Consider the following 16,384-nt stretch of genomic DNA (forward strand, 5'->3'; position numbering starts at 1 on the left):
GTGAAAAAAAGGAAAGTGTTTTAAGATACAAGAAAATGCTTTTATGGCCCCAAAATAAGTCTGGTTGTGTAGCATACAAAACAAGTTCCTTTCTGCAAGGTAGAACTGCCAAAGTGAAGCAAGTCCCTTTATGCAGGTAAGACTTAATCCAATATATACACCATCAGCAATGACAAAATCTCTATCAAGGAGCCTAAATTTCTGCACCAGGGCATATGAAAAGAAACCACCGGACCCACAACAGCATCAAGTAGCTTGGGGCCAGTCTCACCATGACTCAGGATGATGTGCCTGTCCCCAGCTCACTGCCAGAGCCAAAAACACTACAGTGCTGCCTGCCTTAAGACCTGATGGCTGCAGGATACCAGGTCTCATCTTCTTGGTTTGAACAAGGAGGAGAAAATATCTCCCAGACATCAGAGATGGTGGAAAAGAGACTCCCACACAGGAGGGGCCACCAGAGCCCATACTTACCATGTTGCAAAATGGAGACTCCCATGATGGTGAAGGCTGAGAGCTGGAGAACAGCTCCTGCTCCACTGCCAGACCTGCATCCACAGGACAGAGCCAGAGCCCTGGGGCTGTGTCCCATGAAGCCTCTGGTCCAGACAGAGTTACTGGGAGGCAGCAGCAGCTGACAGCAGCAGGAAACTCCTGCTGCCAACACCACTGGCCATCTAGGGAGGTCTGCAGGGACTTGGCTCTGGGTCACTATGGAGACACCACTGAGGCCTGTTTGGTCAAGTGACAAAGTGGTGGCCCAGCTTTGGTAAACAAGGCACAGGGTGACGTGGTCAAGCTCAACCCCAGAGATGACAAAACCAGGGGCTCACCTACAGTGAGCCCAAATAAGCAAAGTTTCAAGATCAGAGCCCTGTGGGGAACTCTCACAGTGCGCTGGGAGACCTGGGTGGCTCCAAAGGGGGTGTACACAGCCCGGGGAGCAAACAGGAGGAACTGGAGGCTGCATGCAGTTGCAAGGCTACTATCTCACTGGGATCAGAGCTGTGGTGGGACAGCTCACACAGCTGGAACACTGCCAGTGCTGGATAGGGGCTCTTTAGGTGGGACCAGACAGGATGGTGAGGAGGGAAAGTTGCCCTTTATATGGGAAGGCATGGATGCCTTGGGATGAGTGTGACCCAGATGAGAGCTGATTGGCTCAGGATTAGAAGGCAGACCAGGATAGGTGACACTGTGGTGAGTTCCTGCTGCAAGAGCACCTGATCACACAGGACTACATGAGGCTGCCTTCAGAAAACTGGGAGAAGTCCCACATGGACAGGCCCAGTTCCCTGGGGGCCTTGAACCACCCTGAGATCTCCTGGAGGGACAACACGGCAGGAGCCAAGCAAGCCAGGAGATTTCTGTAATGCCCTGGTAACTTCCTGAGACAGTCAAGGAGCTGGTGAGGGGAGATGCTCAGATCTCCTATCTAGAAACAAAACACCTGGTCAGGAACGGGAAGGTTAGGGGCCACTTTGGCCAAAGATACCACAAGATGGTAAGGTTTAGAATCCTGGGAGGAAAGGGGAAAAGCAAAAGCAGGATCACAACCATCAACTTTAGAAAAACAGACTTTGGCCCCTTCATGGACCTGGCTTGGAAGAATCCCATGGGGTACAGCCCTGAAAAAGAGTCCAGGAGACCTGGTTGATTTTCAAGGATCACCTAACTCCAAGATTAATCCTTCCTCTCTACTCAGCGCTATAGAAGGCTCAGGGGGGAATCTTGTCCATGTGAACCAATACCTGAAATGGGAGGAGGGGGAACTGGTGTCAAAAGAGATGAAGCCTGACTGTTCTCAGTGGTACCCAAACACAATGGGCACAAACTGAAATACAGTAAAAAAAAGTAATTTGACATGTTTAAATGGCATTTCCTGTGAGTGTGGTCAAACACTGGAACAGGTTGCCCAGGAAGGTTCTATGGTCTGTCCCTCCAAACCCAACTGGACACTGCCTGAACAAGCTGCTCCAGCTGACAATTAGGACATTTTTGCTCACAGGGGTTATATCCACAGATTGATTTTCCACATCCAGAATATTCTTGCAACTCTATTCAACAGTCCCTAATCCTTAAGACACATAAATCTTTGGACATTTATTTTCCCTCAGTGCATTTCCACAGGCACCACAGGGCAGCTACGTAAGTACCAAAGACCCCAGGATGCCCCACACTGCAGTACTTACAGGATTCCCACACAATATTTTTTCATATCTAGTTTGTTGTCCAGTCTAGCAGGTACATTTTCTCCCTTACTGAATACAAAACCAAATCATGCTACAGTGGCATTCAACAGTCTTTCAGTCAGGATGCTACCAAAGAGACAGACTGCAATCTACAGATGGCCTGATTTAGAGAACAAATGACATTTATCCAGGCTAATGATCCTCTGGAGTATTAAAGCATCCATTCTCTTCCTACCCAAAGAACATTCTGTACATAGAAATACAGACATACAGGGTTACCCTCCAGATCAACTACAAGCAGAGCCTAGGCTGCCTTTGCTTTCCCATTGTTTAGCAAGTGCAAGACCTACTGATACTATTTTCATCACTCCTCTATCTCTGAAGGTTTAGTATTCCCCTGTACAAGAGGAAAACCAAAAAATCCTCCCTAGAGGAAGGCAGGTTTCTTAGGTACACAATTCAGAAAGTATTTAAACTATCTCCCTGGAATTCTTCACTTGAACCAAAACTAGGAAGTGGCAATCCCTAAAACACACCTACATGTGCCATCCAAAACATCTCTGTACTGTCACAGAGAGGTAAAGCTACACCTGAAACTTTTTCCAGCAACTGACACGAAAATGCTGAATGTTTTTCAGCATTCTCAGGAGGTACAATAAATTAGAATCCAAAGGAATCACAGAAGCGGATTCAAGCTTTTTTTTCTTTTCCCCGTTTTCTAAAAACAATATTCAGTTTCCAAAGGCAACACTACTTTTTAACCTTTCACAAGAATGTTCCTCCTTCCCTATGTAACAAGCCCAAAGACCTTATGGAAAGGGAGGCTGCTACTCCCTGGGAAAGCTCTGTATCACAAGGAACAAGGCAGAACTAGAAATTCTTATCCGAATAAAAAATCAGAAAGGAAGTAATTGCATCACCCAGCCTTTTGGCACCAAACATTAACAGAGTCTAATTTCTCTGAGTTTTCTACTCCTTGGAGAAAGGACCTCTGTCCATAAAAATCTCAAAAGCACTCCGATCTCACCTGCAGAAAGCAGCTGAACACCCAGATTTAGTTAACATGACTGTTAAGCCAGGCAGTCTGGGATTTAGATGATGCCATTTACTTACAACTTATCTGGAGAAGTAGAAGTTTGTACTGGGTTTTTGGAGCTAGGTTTTGGTAGCGGGGGATGCTACAGGGGTGGCTTCTGTTAAAGCTGCTAGAAGCTTCTCCTGGTGGAGCCAATGCCAGCCGGCTCCACGATGGGCTTCCTGCTGCTGGCCAAGGCTGAGCCAATCAGGAGTGATAGTAATGTCTCTGTGGTAACATATTTAAGAACAGAAAGTTTTTGTGCAGATGAGAATTCCAGCCAGGGAAGAGCAGAGTGAGAATATGGGAACAATAATGCAGACAACCAAGGTCAGTGCAGAAGGAGGGGGAGGACGATCTCCAGGCACCGGAGCTGAGGCCCCTGCAGCCCATGGAGGACCATCAGGGTGCAGAGACCCACCTGCAGCCCATGGAGGAGCCCATGCTGGAGCAGGTGGATGCATGAAGGAGGCTGTGACCCCTTGGGAGGCCCAAGACGGAGCAGGGTCCTGCCAGAGACCTGCAGCCCTTGGAGAGGGAAGCCCACACTGGAGCAGGTTTTTCCTGGGTAGGACTTGTGGCTCCTGTGGGGGACCCACATTGGTACAGCTCATTTATGAAGGACTGCACCCCATGGAGGAGTGACCCATGGGACAGTAGTTTGGGAAGAACTATTGCCCGAGGGATGGACTCACGCTGGAGAGGTCCATCAAGGACCGTATCCCGTGGGAGGGACCCCATAGGAGCAGGGGAAGGACTCCTCTCCTTGAACAGTGGCAGAAACAACATTTGACCATAAGCCCCATTCCCCATCCCCCTGCACCACTGGGGGGGGGGGAGGAGGGAGAACATGGAAGGAAGGAGGGATGGAGGGAAGGTGTTTTTAAGATTATTTTACTTCTCACTCTTTTGCTCTGATCCTGTTAGTAATAAATATAAGTAATATCCCCACTCTGAGTTTGTTTTGCCTGTGATGGTGATCAGTGACCTCTTCCAGCTCTTAACTCATGAATCCTTCACTGCCTTTTTTTTTCTCTCCTCTGTCCAGTTGCAGAGGGGAGTGAGAGAGCAGCTGTAGAGAGTATCTGGTGTCCAGCCAGGCTCAACCCACTACAAAGTTATAAACAAAGGTACAAGAAATAGATTACTATGGGTATTAGTAAACCTATATTGCCCTGAGCAAACCCTGTTTCTCAACCAACAGCTGCACAAACCACTGCAAAGTTTAACCACACACTTCACTATGCACATACACAAAAATAAAACCAATTAAACCCCCTCAGAACTTAGTTTTCTACAGCAGCAGTTATTAGCCTAATTGTGCATCATTAACAAGCTCAGTCTCTAATTCAAGGGGAAAAAAACCAAGATTACCCAACTCCCTCTTCTCCCAAGCTTCCAGCTCCTCTGCATCTGAGCTTCCAAGTTGCAGTTCAAGGCATACCATTTATCAGCGGAACTTGTTACAATCCAAGGTAAAATTTCAACTTGTTCTTAAAAAGGGGATCACCTGTCTACCCAGCTTCATCTGATTGCTGTTCTTTCTTGTTGACAATTGAATTTGCAGTTTAATTTGCATGTTCACTCACTTCCACGCTTAGTAAAGTGTGGCCTTTACTAAGGAAACACTCCACCTCCTCAATCAGCGTTTTCCTCTCAGCCCCACTTGAACGACACATTGGTTCTGTGACTGGTTGCACTCCAAAAAGACACTGCCTATTCTCCAATTTCTTGCTATCTCTTCATAACTACAGTGTTATTGAGGAGGTGAAAAAAACCAAAACAACTAATAAAGCCACTCAACTACCCTTGCCTTACTCAAGACTCACTGACATTTGACAAACCAAAAATTTTCAGAAGCCAGAAGTTATCCTCAAAGATCTATTCCAGACAGTTTAAAAGATGTGTGAACACCCTAGTTAAAATTACTGCAGCATCTGCTTCTTTAGTAAGGCAAGAATACTGATGATAGTTAAAAACCTCCACCTCTTTAAAGTCAACTGAAATGTAAAATGCCTCAAATAATCATGAGCTAGTAAGGCTTATAAAAGCATCTTATTTGAGCACATCCTTTGCAAAATCATCTAATTTTAAACATAACAGTACTGAAAAAATCCAACTTTGCAAATTGGCCCAGTACTTAATTATGCTTAGTGCTAAAACAAATCCATATTTTTAGTGTGAATTCATCTATTTTCATATTCTTACTGCTTTAAGATTCTATGTCTGTTAAATATAAAGCTCGTATTTCATATATATGCATTTACTAACCAAAACTAAATTACTCTTTAACCGTCAAGTTAATCATGCTGAACTCCTACACAGCTTTCCTGTTTTTTCCAGTACTTTATTCCTATAGCTCTTCCCTGGGCTTTCTCCAGTCTCTCCCAAACTAGAGTTTTCCAGGACTGGTTACACTAATGCAAACAGAAACAAGATACACATATATTTTAACTGCATGACAGTCTCTGATCACAAACAACTTCCTTCAGCCAGGCACCAAGTATGGATGGCTGTATGTGTAATGCGTGTAATTTCCCAGCTTTAACTCACTTTTTCCTTACATTTAGGTTCTGGAAAGACACGGCAGGAACTCTGGTTATTTTCTCCCACGTGAGTAGCTTCAAATCTCTGCTTGCATGGCTGTATTTTGCAAAGCAAGCCAGGCTGTTTTACAACAGTATCTGATATATACTTTTACAAGTTATCTGTCATCTTCAGGCTGCTTGGGCTTTACCTCAACATAGGAATGTACCAATCCACTACCATGGAATAAAGCCAGAAGCGAGTTTGCTAAGACTCAATGGCCCTTACTTGCAACTGAATGGATTAGAGATGTGGGATGGCAATTTGTGTTTATTTTTTATTACTCCTTATGCTTTAATACTGTAAAGATATTAAGACTCTACCCTTGCGCCACTATCTGGCCCTTCCCAAGATCTGATTTGTCAGGAAGCCATAAATCACTTCCCTGACAACACCCTGCTTCCTAAAACAAGGTCACTATCCATTACACCCTACCCCCAGCATACATAGCCAAGGGCTCCCCTTACACAGTCCCCCAGTCTCTGAAGAGAGTTCAGTTCCAGAGCCATGAATTACTAGAAAACGTGACATTCAAGTCAATGAAGATCTTTCAGTCACAAAGCAGGAATTCAAGGCAAAATTATTTCATTAGGTCTCTCAGTACTTTTCAGACTGGTTATTTGGGCTTTGAGGAAGACATAGGCAGTAAGTTACACACAGCAAACAGATTAAAAGCATGGCTTATGTGGGAAAAAACCCAAAATGTGACTAACCAGCTGAGGCCTAGGTTCCCAGGGATGGGTAAAAGTTGCCCGTGATACAAGCTGCATCACATCTTTTCAGAGGAAGCTAAACCCTTTTGTCAAAGTACTTCTTGAGAAAATGCCCTCCCACTGAAGGACAGCCCAAAACTGCTGCAGCCAAATCCATTTAGGGGACAAGGCAGTCACAAAGCTCTTCCCAGTAGCCCCTTCAAGCTGATGATGAAATGGCTGAAATGCTGCTTCTGACTGAAGGACACCAAGTATTTTTGTAGCAGGGTGAGATCACAGAATATCCTACAGCATATCCTTAGTTGGAAAGGACCCACAAGGATCATCAAAGTCCAACTCCCAGCCCTGCACAGGGCTTTTACTTCAGTTTCAGTTAATGTTTTTAACATAGTCACATAGAAACCCTGTAATCTTTGGGATATTGAAAACCTAAATTTCCGCTGACTGACAACAGCAAGCACTAAACCATTCTTGATGGTTATTGCCATAGTGCTCTTCAGTAAACACCCACTCTGGAAGATTTACATATTTTTAAATATTATCCTTCTTCCTTCCCTCACCCCCCATCTAGAAAGAATTATTCTGCAAGTCAAATGACAATCATTTGACTCATACTAAACAACATGAAACCAAGACTGTCAGTAGATTTACACCACATCCTTTAGGTGTTTAGTTTAGTTTCACATAGTGAAACATCTAATGGCTTTCATAATTTTCAACAGATAACTTGAAATTAGCCATACCACAAACATAGCAGTAGATACAGTTTCAAATAACTCTTAACTGATCTTTTTCTGTGCTGTGAAGAAAACCTCATCATATGTAGAAATAAAATATGCTATTTAAAGCATATTTAAGCATTCGACTATTTTTAGGATTCTCCCCCCCCAGCAGAGCATTATGCAAAAATCAATAACTATTACCTTGTTCTAAAGACAGCATGGTTGACATTATTCTAGGTGTAAATTTGGAACAATATTTAACTCCAATCTCATCCTATAGTATTTCATGCACAGTTTCCAAAACAAATAAATGAGGCACTGCTTTTGTGTGTTGTCCCCACCATTTTTTTTTAACTATAATTTTTATTTAAATAAGACACAGGAACTTCTATACCGAAAAAAATACAAAACAAAAGCCACACATTTCCTTGTGTAAAGCAATATTGTGTGATAACTTGAATACTGTTCAGCACAGTGGCTAGAAATAACAGTACAACTATGTACAAAACTTTAAACAATATTTGACAAATTTCTACAGCTGCATGTAGAATACAATTGAGATAAACAACTGCTGGGAAATTTACATGACAAAGCATTAGCTTTAACACATTTGGTTCAAAACCTCCAAATCTGCTAAGAACAAATGTGCAATTTAATTAATATTTAGTTTCTCGTGGAAAAAATATAAAGAACATGTTATGGCATTGCAAATATTGTACAGAGTTCAGCACTGATCTAAAAACCACTCATCATATCCCCTGGTAACCTAACACCAATAACTGAGACTACAATTTCTTATCTGGACACAACCAGACCATAAAAAGTTCATCATACTGCAATGTTAATCTAGAAAGAAAAATATTAAAAGGAATCGATACTTAAGAGTATTTCCTCCCCTTTATCTTCAGTCTATAAAATATATAGTGTTTTCACCTAGGCCTGAGATTAGTAGGGTTAAAGATGGCTGTTGTGTTTAAAGGATTTTCACATGAAAATGGTTAGAGACCTCTTTCTCCTACTATATTTTGTGAAAGGGGAGTCAAAAAACAGTAACTGTTTTGTAGGCTGCAAATTCCACCTTGTAAGATAGCACAAACAAAAACTCAGTAATAAAAAGAAAGCGATGCTTTATCTCCAAAGAAAGCACATATTTAGTGAGTAGTAACTGGTGGCTCTCACCCCCCCTCCAACCTCATCTTCAGAAAAGGAAAAGAACATAAAGGAGCAAGTTTAAATGCTCAGGAGCTGCAGGCTACTAATCTCTTCAATTCCTGGAAAAGGTGAACTTTATTCTCTTAAGAGCAGACAGCATAAATGTAGTTCCACTGAGCTGAAAGCAACAGAGCAAGAACATCGAGTTATTTTGCCTTTGGGGTTCTCTTTGTATCACAGGAAATTATCTCTGACAGCAATGCTCCTTTTTCCAGAACAATAGAAGAGCACCACGAACCTGATCTTGCCATGTACTATTTTGAGAAAGTGTCCAGCCTGCAAAACCAGGATTATTTTACATGGATTTTTCTTTTATTCACACTTAAGGAGAAGGGAAAGCACACTTTTACACACACAACTTAACTAACTGAAAGTTATGGGAGAAGCTTTAAGTAACATGAACTTAAAACTATTCTTTTCCCCACCCCTCTTAGAACACCCACTTGCTACTTTCGGACTTTAATCCAAACACAATTACTCACTACATAAATAAAACGCTGCTCATCTAACACTGCTTGACAAATCTGAAAACCTATTTCCAACCAGCAAATGAATGAACATTTCCAAAAGAGAAACTAAACATTAATTTGACTTTTAGACAGTAACAGTAGCATTTCACATCCTTAACTGCCAACAAAAACCATGAGAGGAAATCCCCATCAACCCCTGTGAAACCTGAAAGCATTTCTGTCCTTGAACAAAAACATTCTTGTCTTTCAAAATCCTCTCACGCACAATGTGGAATGTTTCTCATGTACAGCCTAGTACTGAACACTTTATTTGCAACAGTTTAACAGTCATTAACTGAGCAACACCTGAAACCTTTAAATGCCACATTTTTACATCTATTGAAATGAAAGTAAATGCAACAGTTGTTTTACTTGTAAGCACATGACAACGTGATATACACCACAGATTTGCTGGTTCTCCTCATGTTCACCCATGTCCAGGGTCACTGTTCACCTGGATCTGAATGCACTTATTCCAAGAAAGTGGAATGTAATGAGGAAATATTAATGCATAAAACAAGGAAAGGCAAAAGAGTGATGTTCCCTCTTTAGCTTTGTAGCTGTAAAATATTCTATATTCCAATATGATATACATTCCAAGTTACCTGAGTTTAGACTTCAAGAGAAGTACCTGAAGCTAGGCCATAGGGTGGGCACTGTGCAACTGTTGTGGCCATTTTTTTTTTTTTTTTTGCATTGTGTGTATTACAGAAGTTAGAAACAAACACCTGGATCAATTGTAAACATAATCCTGAAGTACAGTATTTTCCATAGGACACAACACAGCAAGACATTTTCTATTCAGACAGGCAACATTTTTTTTATATATATATAGAGAGAGAAGGAGCTTATTTATACTGTAGAATTTGAAACAGAGCACAGGACACAGTACTAATCTGGTCAAACGTACTATGAAATGCATAGTCTCCACTTAAAACGCTTAATGATATATGGATTCTGCAGGCATTACTGCTTTCTCACAAAAAATGCTGAATACGGATTCTGTCCCTGCCAAGAACAGTGTTGAGATATTTTTTCGAGTGCTGCTAAGTATTCCGTGTTGTTCTGAAAGGTTGCCACCTCATGCAGATGTATCTGAGCTACGATCTCCTCAGTCCTTGTCTCGGGGCAGAGGCCTGCTCCGCCTTGTCTAGATTAACACGTAGCTCTGAGCAGAGGAATGGTCTTCAGTCTGAATTTCTTGCAAAAGCGGCTGCTGCTGCTGGGACGGCTGCTGTACCGGGACCTCTGTGGAGTCCATTGTGCTGGTGTCATCTGACAGAGATGAGAAAGAGACCCGAGACGAAAGCTGCTCAACAGTCAGGGTGCTCAAAGCTGTGCTTTGTCCAGAGTTTGGAGAGCTCTTCAGTGTCAGGTCTGAAGCAGGAAGGAGGGGGCCCAGAAGTTTTACAGGACAGAAAGCTGATCCGGTTGGGATGAAATTAACCTTGTTTTTGTCAGGACATGAAAAGAGAGGGGCTGAGACAGGCTGACGAGACCTACAACGAGAAAAAACATTATATATCTGGCCGAACGAGATGTTTTTTACGTCACGAACTTTGTGGTTCTACATGTTGCTAAAATGTGAATGACAAGGAATGGGATTAATTGGACAGAGGGGCAAACATCTTCCATATTGGTAGTCAGCTAACTGATCCACAGCATTAAAAATAGTACAGTCACAAAAATGACTTGATAATTACTGGACAAACATGCAACCTCCAGCAAGAAAAATCTGCAGTACATACGCACATGAAAAATTGCAGTAATTTGGAATGGTACAAATTCTTCTTTGATAAAAGCAATGCAGCAATAACACATTTAGTCATTTTAAATCCCTTTAAAAACCTCCATAAAATAGACCTCTCCTTTCTCATACTCCATAATTTATTTGGAGGCTTTCTCCACAACCCAACACTGCTCCTTCACCATCCAGCAGGCAATGAATACTGTCAGAGCAAGAAAGATCCCCTATTTACTTCTTTCATCTACAGGAGCTAAGCACGCAACCTCGGCAGCATGTGCTGTGCTCAAATACTGCTGGGTCTAAGGGAAAAAGACATGATGTCCAAGGGTGTAATTTCCAATTTCTTGCTCAGCAAAAATATTGAGCAAAGTCTGTGTCATAAGCATACTACCATCTACAAACCCTTTACATATGTTTCACTTCATTGTATATGTTTTATACGCATTAAAATGCAGCCTATTCATGAAACCGATAATTATGACAAGGAGAGTTTCTGTTTAAGCCATGAAAATTTAAAATCTTATTAGAAATATAGGGAAAGAGATTTATAAATGTTTAGGAAATTAATGTACCTTATTTTTTCTGCTTGGAGTTTAGTTGCCTTTTATAAATGCACAAAAAGAGTTAAAAGACTCCATTTCCTCTTCAAACCAATTTAAACACTTCAACTTCTCTTCTGTACAAACTGTAAGAATAGTTTGCTCCTGAAAAACCCATCAGCTGGAATAGTTTATTCATCTGCAGTTGAATAGGCTCAGTAAACAGGTTTACTGCTTTGCAGATACCAGCTGATATAAAAGGCATTACTTACGACATTTCCTCAAAGACCTTCACTCGCTCACATCCCTCTGGGGGCTCTCGTTTGAACATGTAGCTGTTGTTTGGTTTGGGAGATGAGGCATACTTGGGCAACGGTGAGCTACTCCCACTGTCTGAAAATTTAAAGCAGTTATATTACTAGAGATTGAGAGTGCTTTTTAATTAAATTCGATTTCCAAACAAGATGCCTTTTTTCACAATTTAGCCACTACGCCGGTTTGCTTCTACCACAACGCTTCCTTTATTGCAGGCTATTTCTAACACCCTTGTATAGTACATTTCTTCTGAATAACAGCTTCAGTGCAGGAGTAATCTATCATATAACAACACGTAACAGGAGGATATTTTTATCCAGAACACTGCAATCAGAACAAAGCAGAGCTGTGATCCTGGAAACAAATACATTCTTTATTACGTAGCTCAAAACCCATAAATGAACAGGGTAATATGCATAATACATGCAGAAGAATTATGAGAGGTAATGATAACATAACTTCTCACTGTACAAACAGTGTTACTGAAAATGTGTGCATACAACATGTATCTTATTTTAAAATAATACTTTACTGGAATATTGACCTCATTAGTCTCATGAATAGTTCAGAAGTTGCAAAGAAATAAAGTATGTTCGTAACACAGGTACTGATACCTCATCACTACAATGCCCTACCTTACTTGCTTCATATTGTGAAGTTGTTTTAATATCCAAAATAAAACTTCTACAGTTTAATTCTCTCATCACTACTAGCTATATGATACAGGTACACTTCATATATCTAGCCATCTGTGTATATTTTAAGACAAACTTAGATAACTTAGGACAAAAGGTAAGGGGCAGATATATTTGTACTCAGAAAACATAAGAGAGAAAGCTCAAGTCTGATGAAGCACAAAAGTTTGAAATATTAAGACTATGAAAGGGCTCACTTTAAACAGTCATGCTGACAACACGATAGTCAATGCATTAAGGAAACAAATTAGGTACAAAAATATTCATAGAAAAATAGCTTTCTGCAGTAGCTTCTACCTTTTCAAAGAGCAACATCTATCTCAGGCTAGGACTAGTGGTTCCCTATTCCCTGCTTGGGATTACAATGAAAAAAATGAAATAGCAAAATTAAAGTGGATCTCCCAACTTACTAACGCACTTTAACTGGAGAGAAATAGCTGCTCTTGCTTTAGGTCCTTTTGAGTCTTTCCACCAATCTGGGGTACCTTACCATTTTTAACTCAGTTTATGTTTACTTTGCTGTTGTGCATGCATATTGTGCCTTTTCAGCAACAATGGAAAACCAACCCAAGCTTCAAGGACTATGATCTAGCTTCACCGAAGTGTACAAAGTTGTCTTTAACAGCTTGCAAAAAGTAGCTCCATAAACTTTCGTATTACCATGACTTAAATACAAAGACTAATCTTTAGACATGTTAAAACTCTTCTGCTTCCTCTTACAAGAAACAAATCAACTCAAACACCACACTCCCCTTTGAAGATTTACTATGAAAGATATGAGAAGGAAAAAAAATCAAAACAACCAAACTGAAGTGAACCTCAGCAGTATATTGATTATTCAGCTCTTTCCTGCCATAGAGTGAATACAGAACTTCCATTTACAGAATTTTCAGTGTTAACTATGAAGGCAGAAAACACTTAAGAGATGATACAGATATTTGCCAAGTTGGGAGCATGATCGTCCTGTTGGCATCTTTTCACTGTTGGCCCACACAGCTCATTCCAAACACAGAAATCATTAACAGAACCCAGACAGTTTGTTTCCTCCTTCTAATATTTAAAATTGAAGATCCAAGTTTCTATTTAAAAAATCTGAGACATAAAATGCACTACTGTTCATTCCACCAAATAGTGGAAAACCGTGGCAGCACATCCAAGGGAAGAATCAAACAGAATTCAAAGTTAAGTCAGTTCTTGGAAGATTCAGTCTTGTCTACTAGCCAGTTCAGTTTTCAATCAAGGTTTTCGTTTAGTTAGCCCTGTTTGGCTGAAACTTTCTATACAAGACAGCTGCTAAACAACTCTCTCTCTTTACCCTCTCTGCTTTTAAAGTTTGCTAAGCTGTTAGACTTTCATTTTGACCCAACGCGTTGCATGCCACTATTCGAAACACACGTGTGGTTGTCCGGAGGCTCACACGTACACACTGGCTGCTGGTCCAGCACGTACAGCAGCAGTGCAAGAGCAGAAGGGCACTGGGGACACAGGCCTCGAGTTGAAGTGGCAAGAGGTGGAATTCACAGCTTAACCCAGCCTCCACTTGTGTATCCCGTAAGCTCTTAAGTGCTAAACTGTCACGTTATTAATCCTTAATGACACTGCAAATAAATGCATGTTGTCAAAGTGTTTTACGTGCAGGTTTGTTACTCTCTGTGGCCCCATGGCCGAGCCCTCAGGCCTGGGCTGTGTCTGCGCCTCGTGGCTCCCGTCAGCAGGGGGTGCCCTGCGGGCGTGTTCCATGGCCCCCATCCCACCCCATCCCGCTGACAATGATTGAACATTAACAGATGGAACCTTTAACGGGAGTTTTGTTACCACAAACACACAGCAGACAATATGGAGCCCTATCACGTGGAACTTCTAAACATAAATATTTTAAACAGATATACTCTGTTATCTAGAAAAGGTTTTAAGATTGTCATTAAAACACTAAAAATACTGTGTTAACCAGAACACTTAATACCCGTAATTATAGCCTGCATATTTTAGAACAACAAAGGAGGCTAACTAAAAAAGAATCTGAAAAACATTTTTTTAAATGACAAAACTTTAAGGAAACAAGAAACTTTGCCAGTGAGCACACTGGGATTTGTTTTTATAGGTTCAAAAATAGCTTTGCTTTTTAAGACTATTCTAAGACTTAACTAACAATCTTAATTTAAAAAACTATGAATCAGATGCCCAGAATTTAACAAGTATCTTCAGGTCATCTTCATGAATGTGTTGCTTGTAAGAGTCTACTAGCAACAGTGAGAATACACAATGCACCTAAAATGCACACAAAAGCACCTAAACCGAAAGCCCTAAAAAACAGGTCATACTATATATTTTTGTACAAAAAAGCTCCTCCAAATTTCATTCTCTTATAACTTGGGATGCTTTGAACTTTACCTCTGCCACAGCTGTTGAGCATGCTATGCACACTCTGAATTATAATCTCATGGACCAGAACATCATAAAACAGATCTAGTGAAACCAGTAGCTTTAATACAAAATCATACAGCCAGGTGCCATTAAAATACCTTCTCCCCTCTAATCAATACTGTTCAGTATCACTGCTCCATTCAGAACAATATTGTCTGAAAATTAGCTTTCACTTTCTTTTGAAAAACTCAGTAATTTTGCAGCTTCTTGCACAAAAGGTAAACCCAACAGCTGATACAGTCCGAAGGGCAGCTGCGAGGGCCTCAGGCCAAAACACCACTTTGCACAAGAAATAAAAGATGCTTTAGGAATGTAAAGCAGTGCTGTGTCTGCACAGAGCACTGGCTCCTCTCAGTGCTCATGTCTTTCAGTTAAACTACTAACCTTCCTCTCCCATTCAGCAAAACACCCAGAAGCATTATTAGCACTGATAATTGTATTTTTTAATGGTAATGTCAAGTTATTCTCATAGAAAGGAAGAAAAAAAAATCTTGGGGTCGAAACATCTACATTTGGTTACACAACAGCAAATTCACTACAGTTTTATCCCAGCATCACAAAACCCTTTAAAACGAAGGTCTGAAAACCTTCACGAGTTTTGGTCTTATAAAGCAGTTAATATTCACAACAAATGTAATAAAATGTCTCTCGAAATTTGCTGTTCCCATATAATTTCTACCTATATGCCTCATTTATCTGTAATTTAACTATTTTGAAGATAACATTCTTATTCAGAACAACTGGCCTTCAGGATCTTGACGACTTGAGAAAGGCATCTTTCTGACTATACTTTTATAAGCTCTGAACAAATTACTTTCTCTCAGAAAACCACACCATGTTTTCCTAATTTTTACCTTGCCTTTAAAGACCTAAGATGTGATGAGCAGTTCAAGCTTTTATCTTTCATGTGTATGAAAGATAAAATTTTAAACTAATTTAAAAATGCCATTATCATGACTTTACAAAGTTGGCTGTTTATCACTGTCACCTACACACTACTACTAGAGCAGACTTTTGATACAGGCCCAGCATTAAACCCGCCCTTAAAACTGAAATCCACAAAGAAGTAACTACTCATAAATTTTACTCCAGTTAGCTGTTCAAAAAATCCAAGACAGGAGATAAAAACCCTTGAAAAGCATTAAGAAGGTTAGATGCACTATTTCAAACTGTCTTCACTTGCTACAGCTGATAGTGTACCACTGAAAATTTCTATTATTGTGATAACGGAGTACTAACCGCAAAAGAAATTTTTCATTTCCTCGCTTTTTAACTTTTATTTGTTATCAGGACATATAGGAACCAATTTACCTATCAAGATAGATTTTTGTGTGCTAATAATTCAGTGGATGTCTCTATAGTGATTTGGTCTTGACAACACATTAAAATTCACATGTGTAGTATAAGAAAGAAGTGAGCTAATATCACTGTTATTTTTGGAGCACGGCCAACTATAATGTTGATCTAAGACTTTTACTTTAATGTGGTTAACTTACACATTTGTACACACCCACCCTCAATTCAAGATTTGGGCAGATGGATTTGTTTTCATTTTGTCTTTTTAAATCCAAGACAGGAAAATACTACTTTTCGTAAACCAAGAAAAGCTAGTATTTCTCCTGACTTCCCCAATCTTATTGACAAATTCCTTTAAG

At 40.5% G+C, this 16,384-nt stretch overlaps 1 protein-coding gene across 4 annotated transcripts in view; it reads right to left on the reverse strand.

Annotated features, from left to right (window-relative positions):
- Window positions 1-7,631: 7,631 nt before the first annotated feature.
- GLCCI1 (glucocorticoid induced 1) overlaps window positions 7,632-16,384 on the reverse strand; it is a 53,556-nt gene continuing 44,803 nt past the window's right edge. For 2 of the 4 annotated variants that reach the window (XM_051786041.1, XM_051786042.1), the window contains exons 7-8: window positions 11,568-11,688; window positions 7,632-10,508 (exon numbers count right to left, since the gene is read on the reverse strand). In XM_051786041.1, the coding sequence (XP_051642001.1) occupies window positions 10,160-10,508; window positions 11,568-11,688 (470 nt within the window). In that variant the 3' untranslated portion in view covers window positions 7,632-10,159. The remainder of the gene's footprint in view (window positions 10,509-11,567; window positions 11,689-16,384) is intronic. The other 2 variants (XM_051786043.1, XM_051786044.1) reach the window with 1 other exon arrangement.

Source organism: Manacus candei, unplaced genomic scaffold (genome assembly GCF_025592945.1).
Source record: "Manacus candei isolate 608988 ecotype Guabito, Panama unplaced genomic scaffold, ASM2559294v1 h1tg000021l, whole genome shotgun sequence".
In the NCBI taxonomy this organism is placed as follows: domain Eukaryota; kingdom Metazoa; phylum Chordata; class Aves; order Passeriformes; family Pipridae; genus Manacus; species Manacus candei.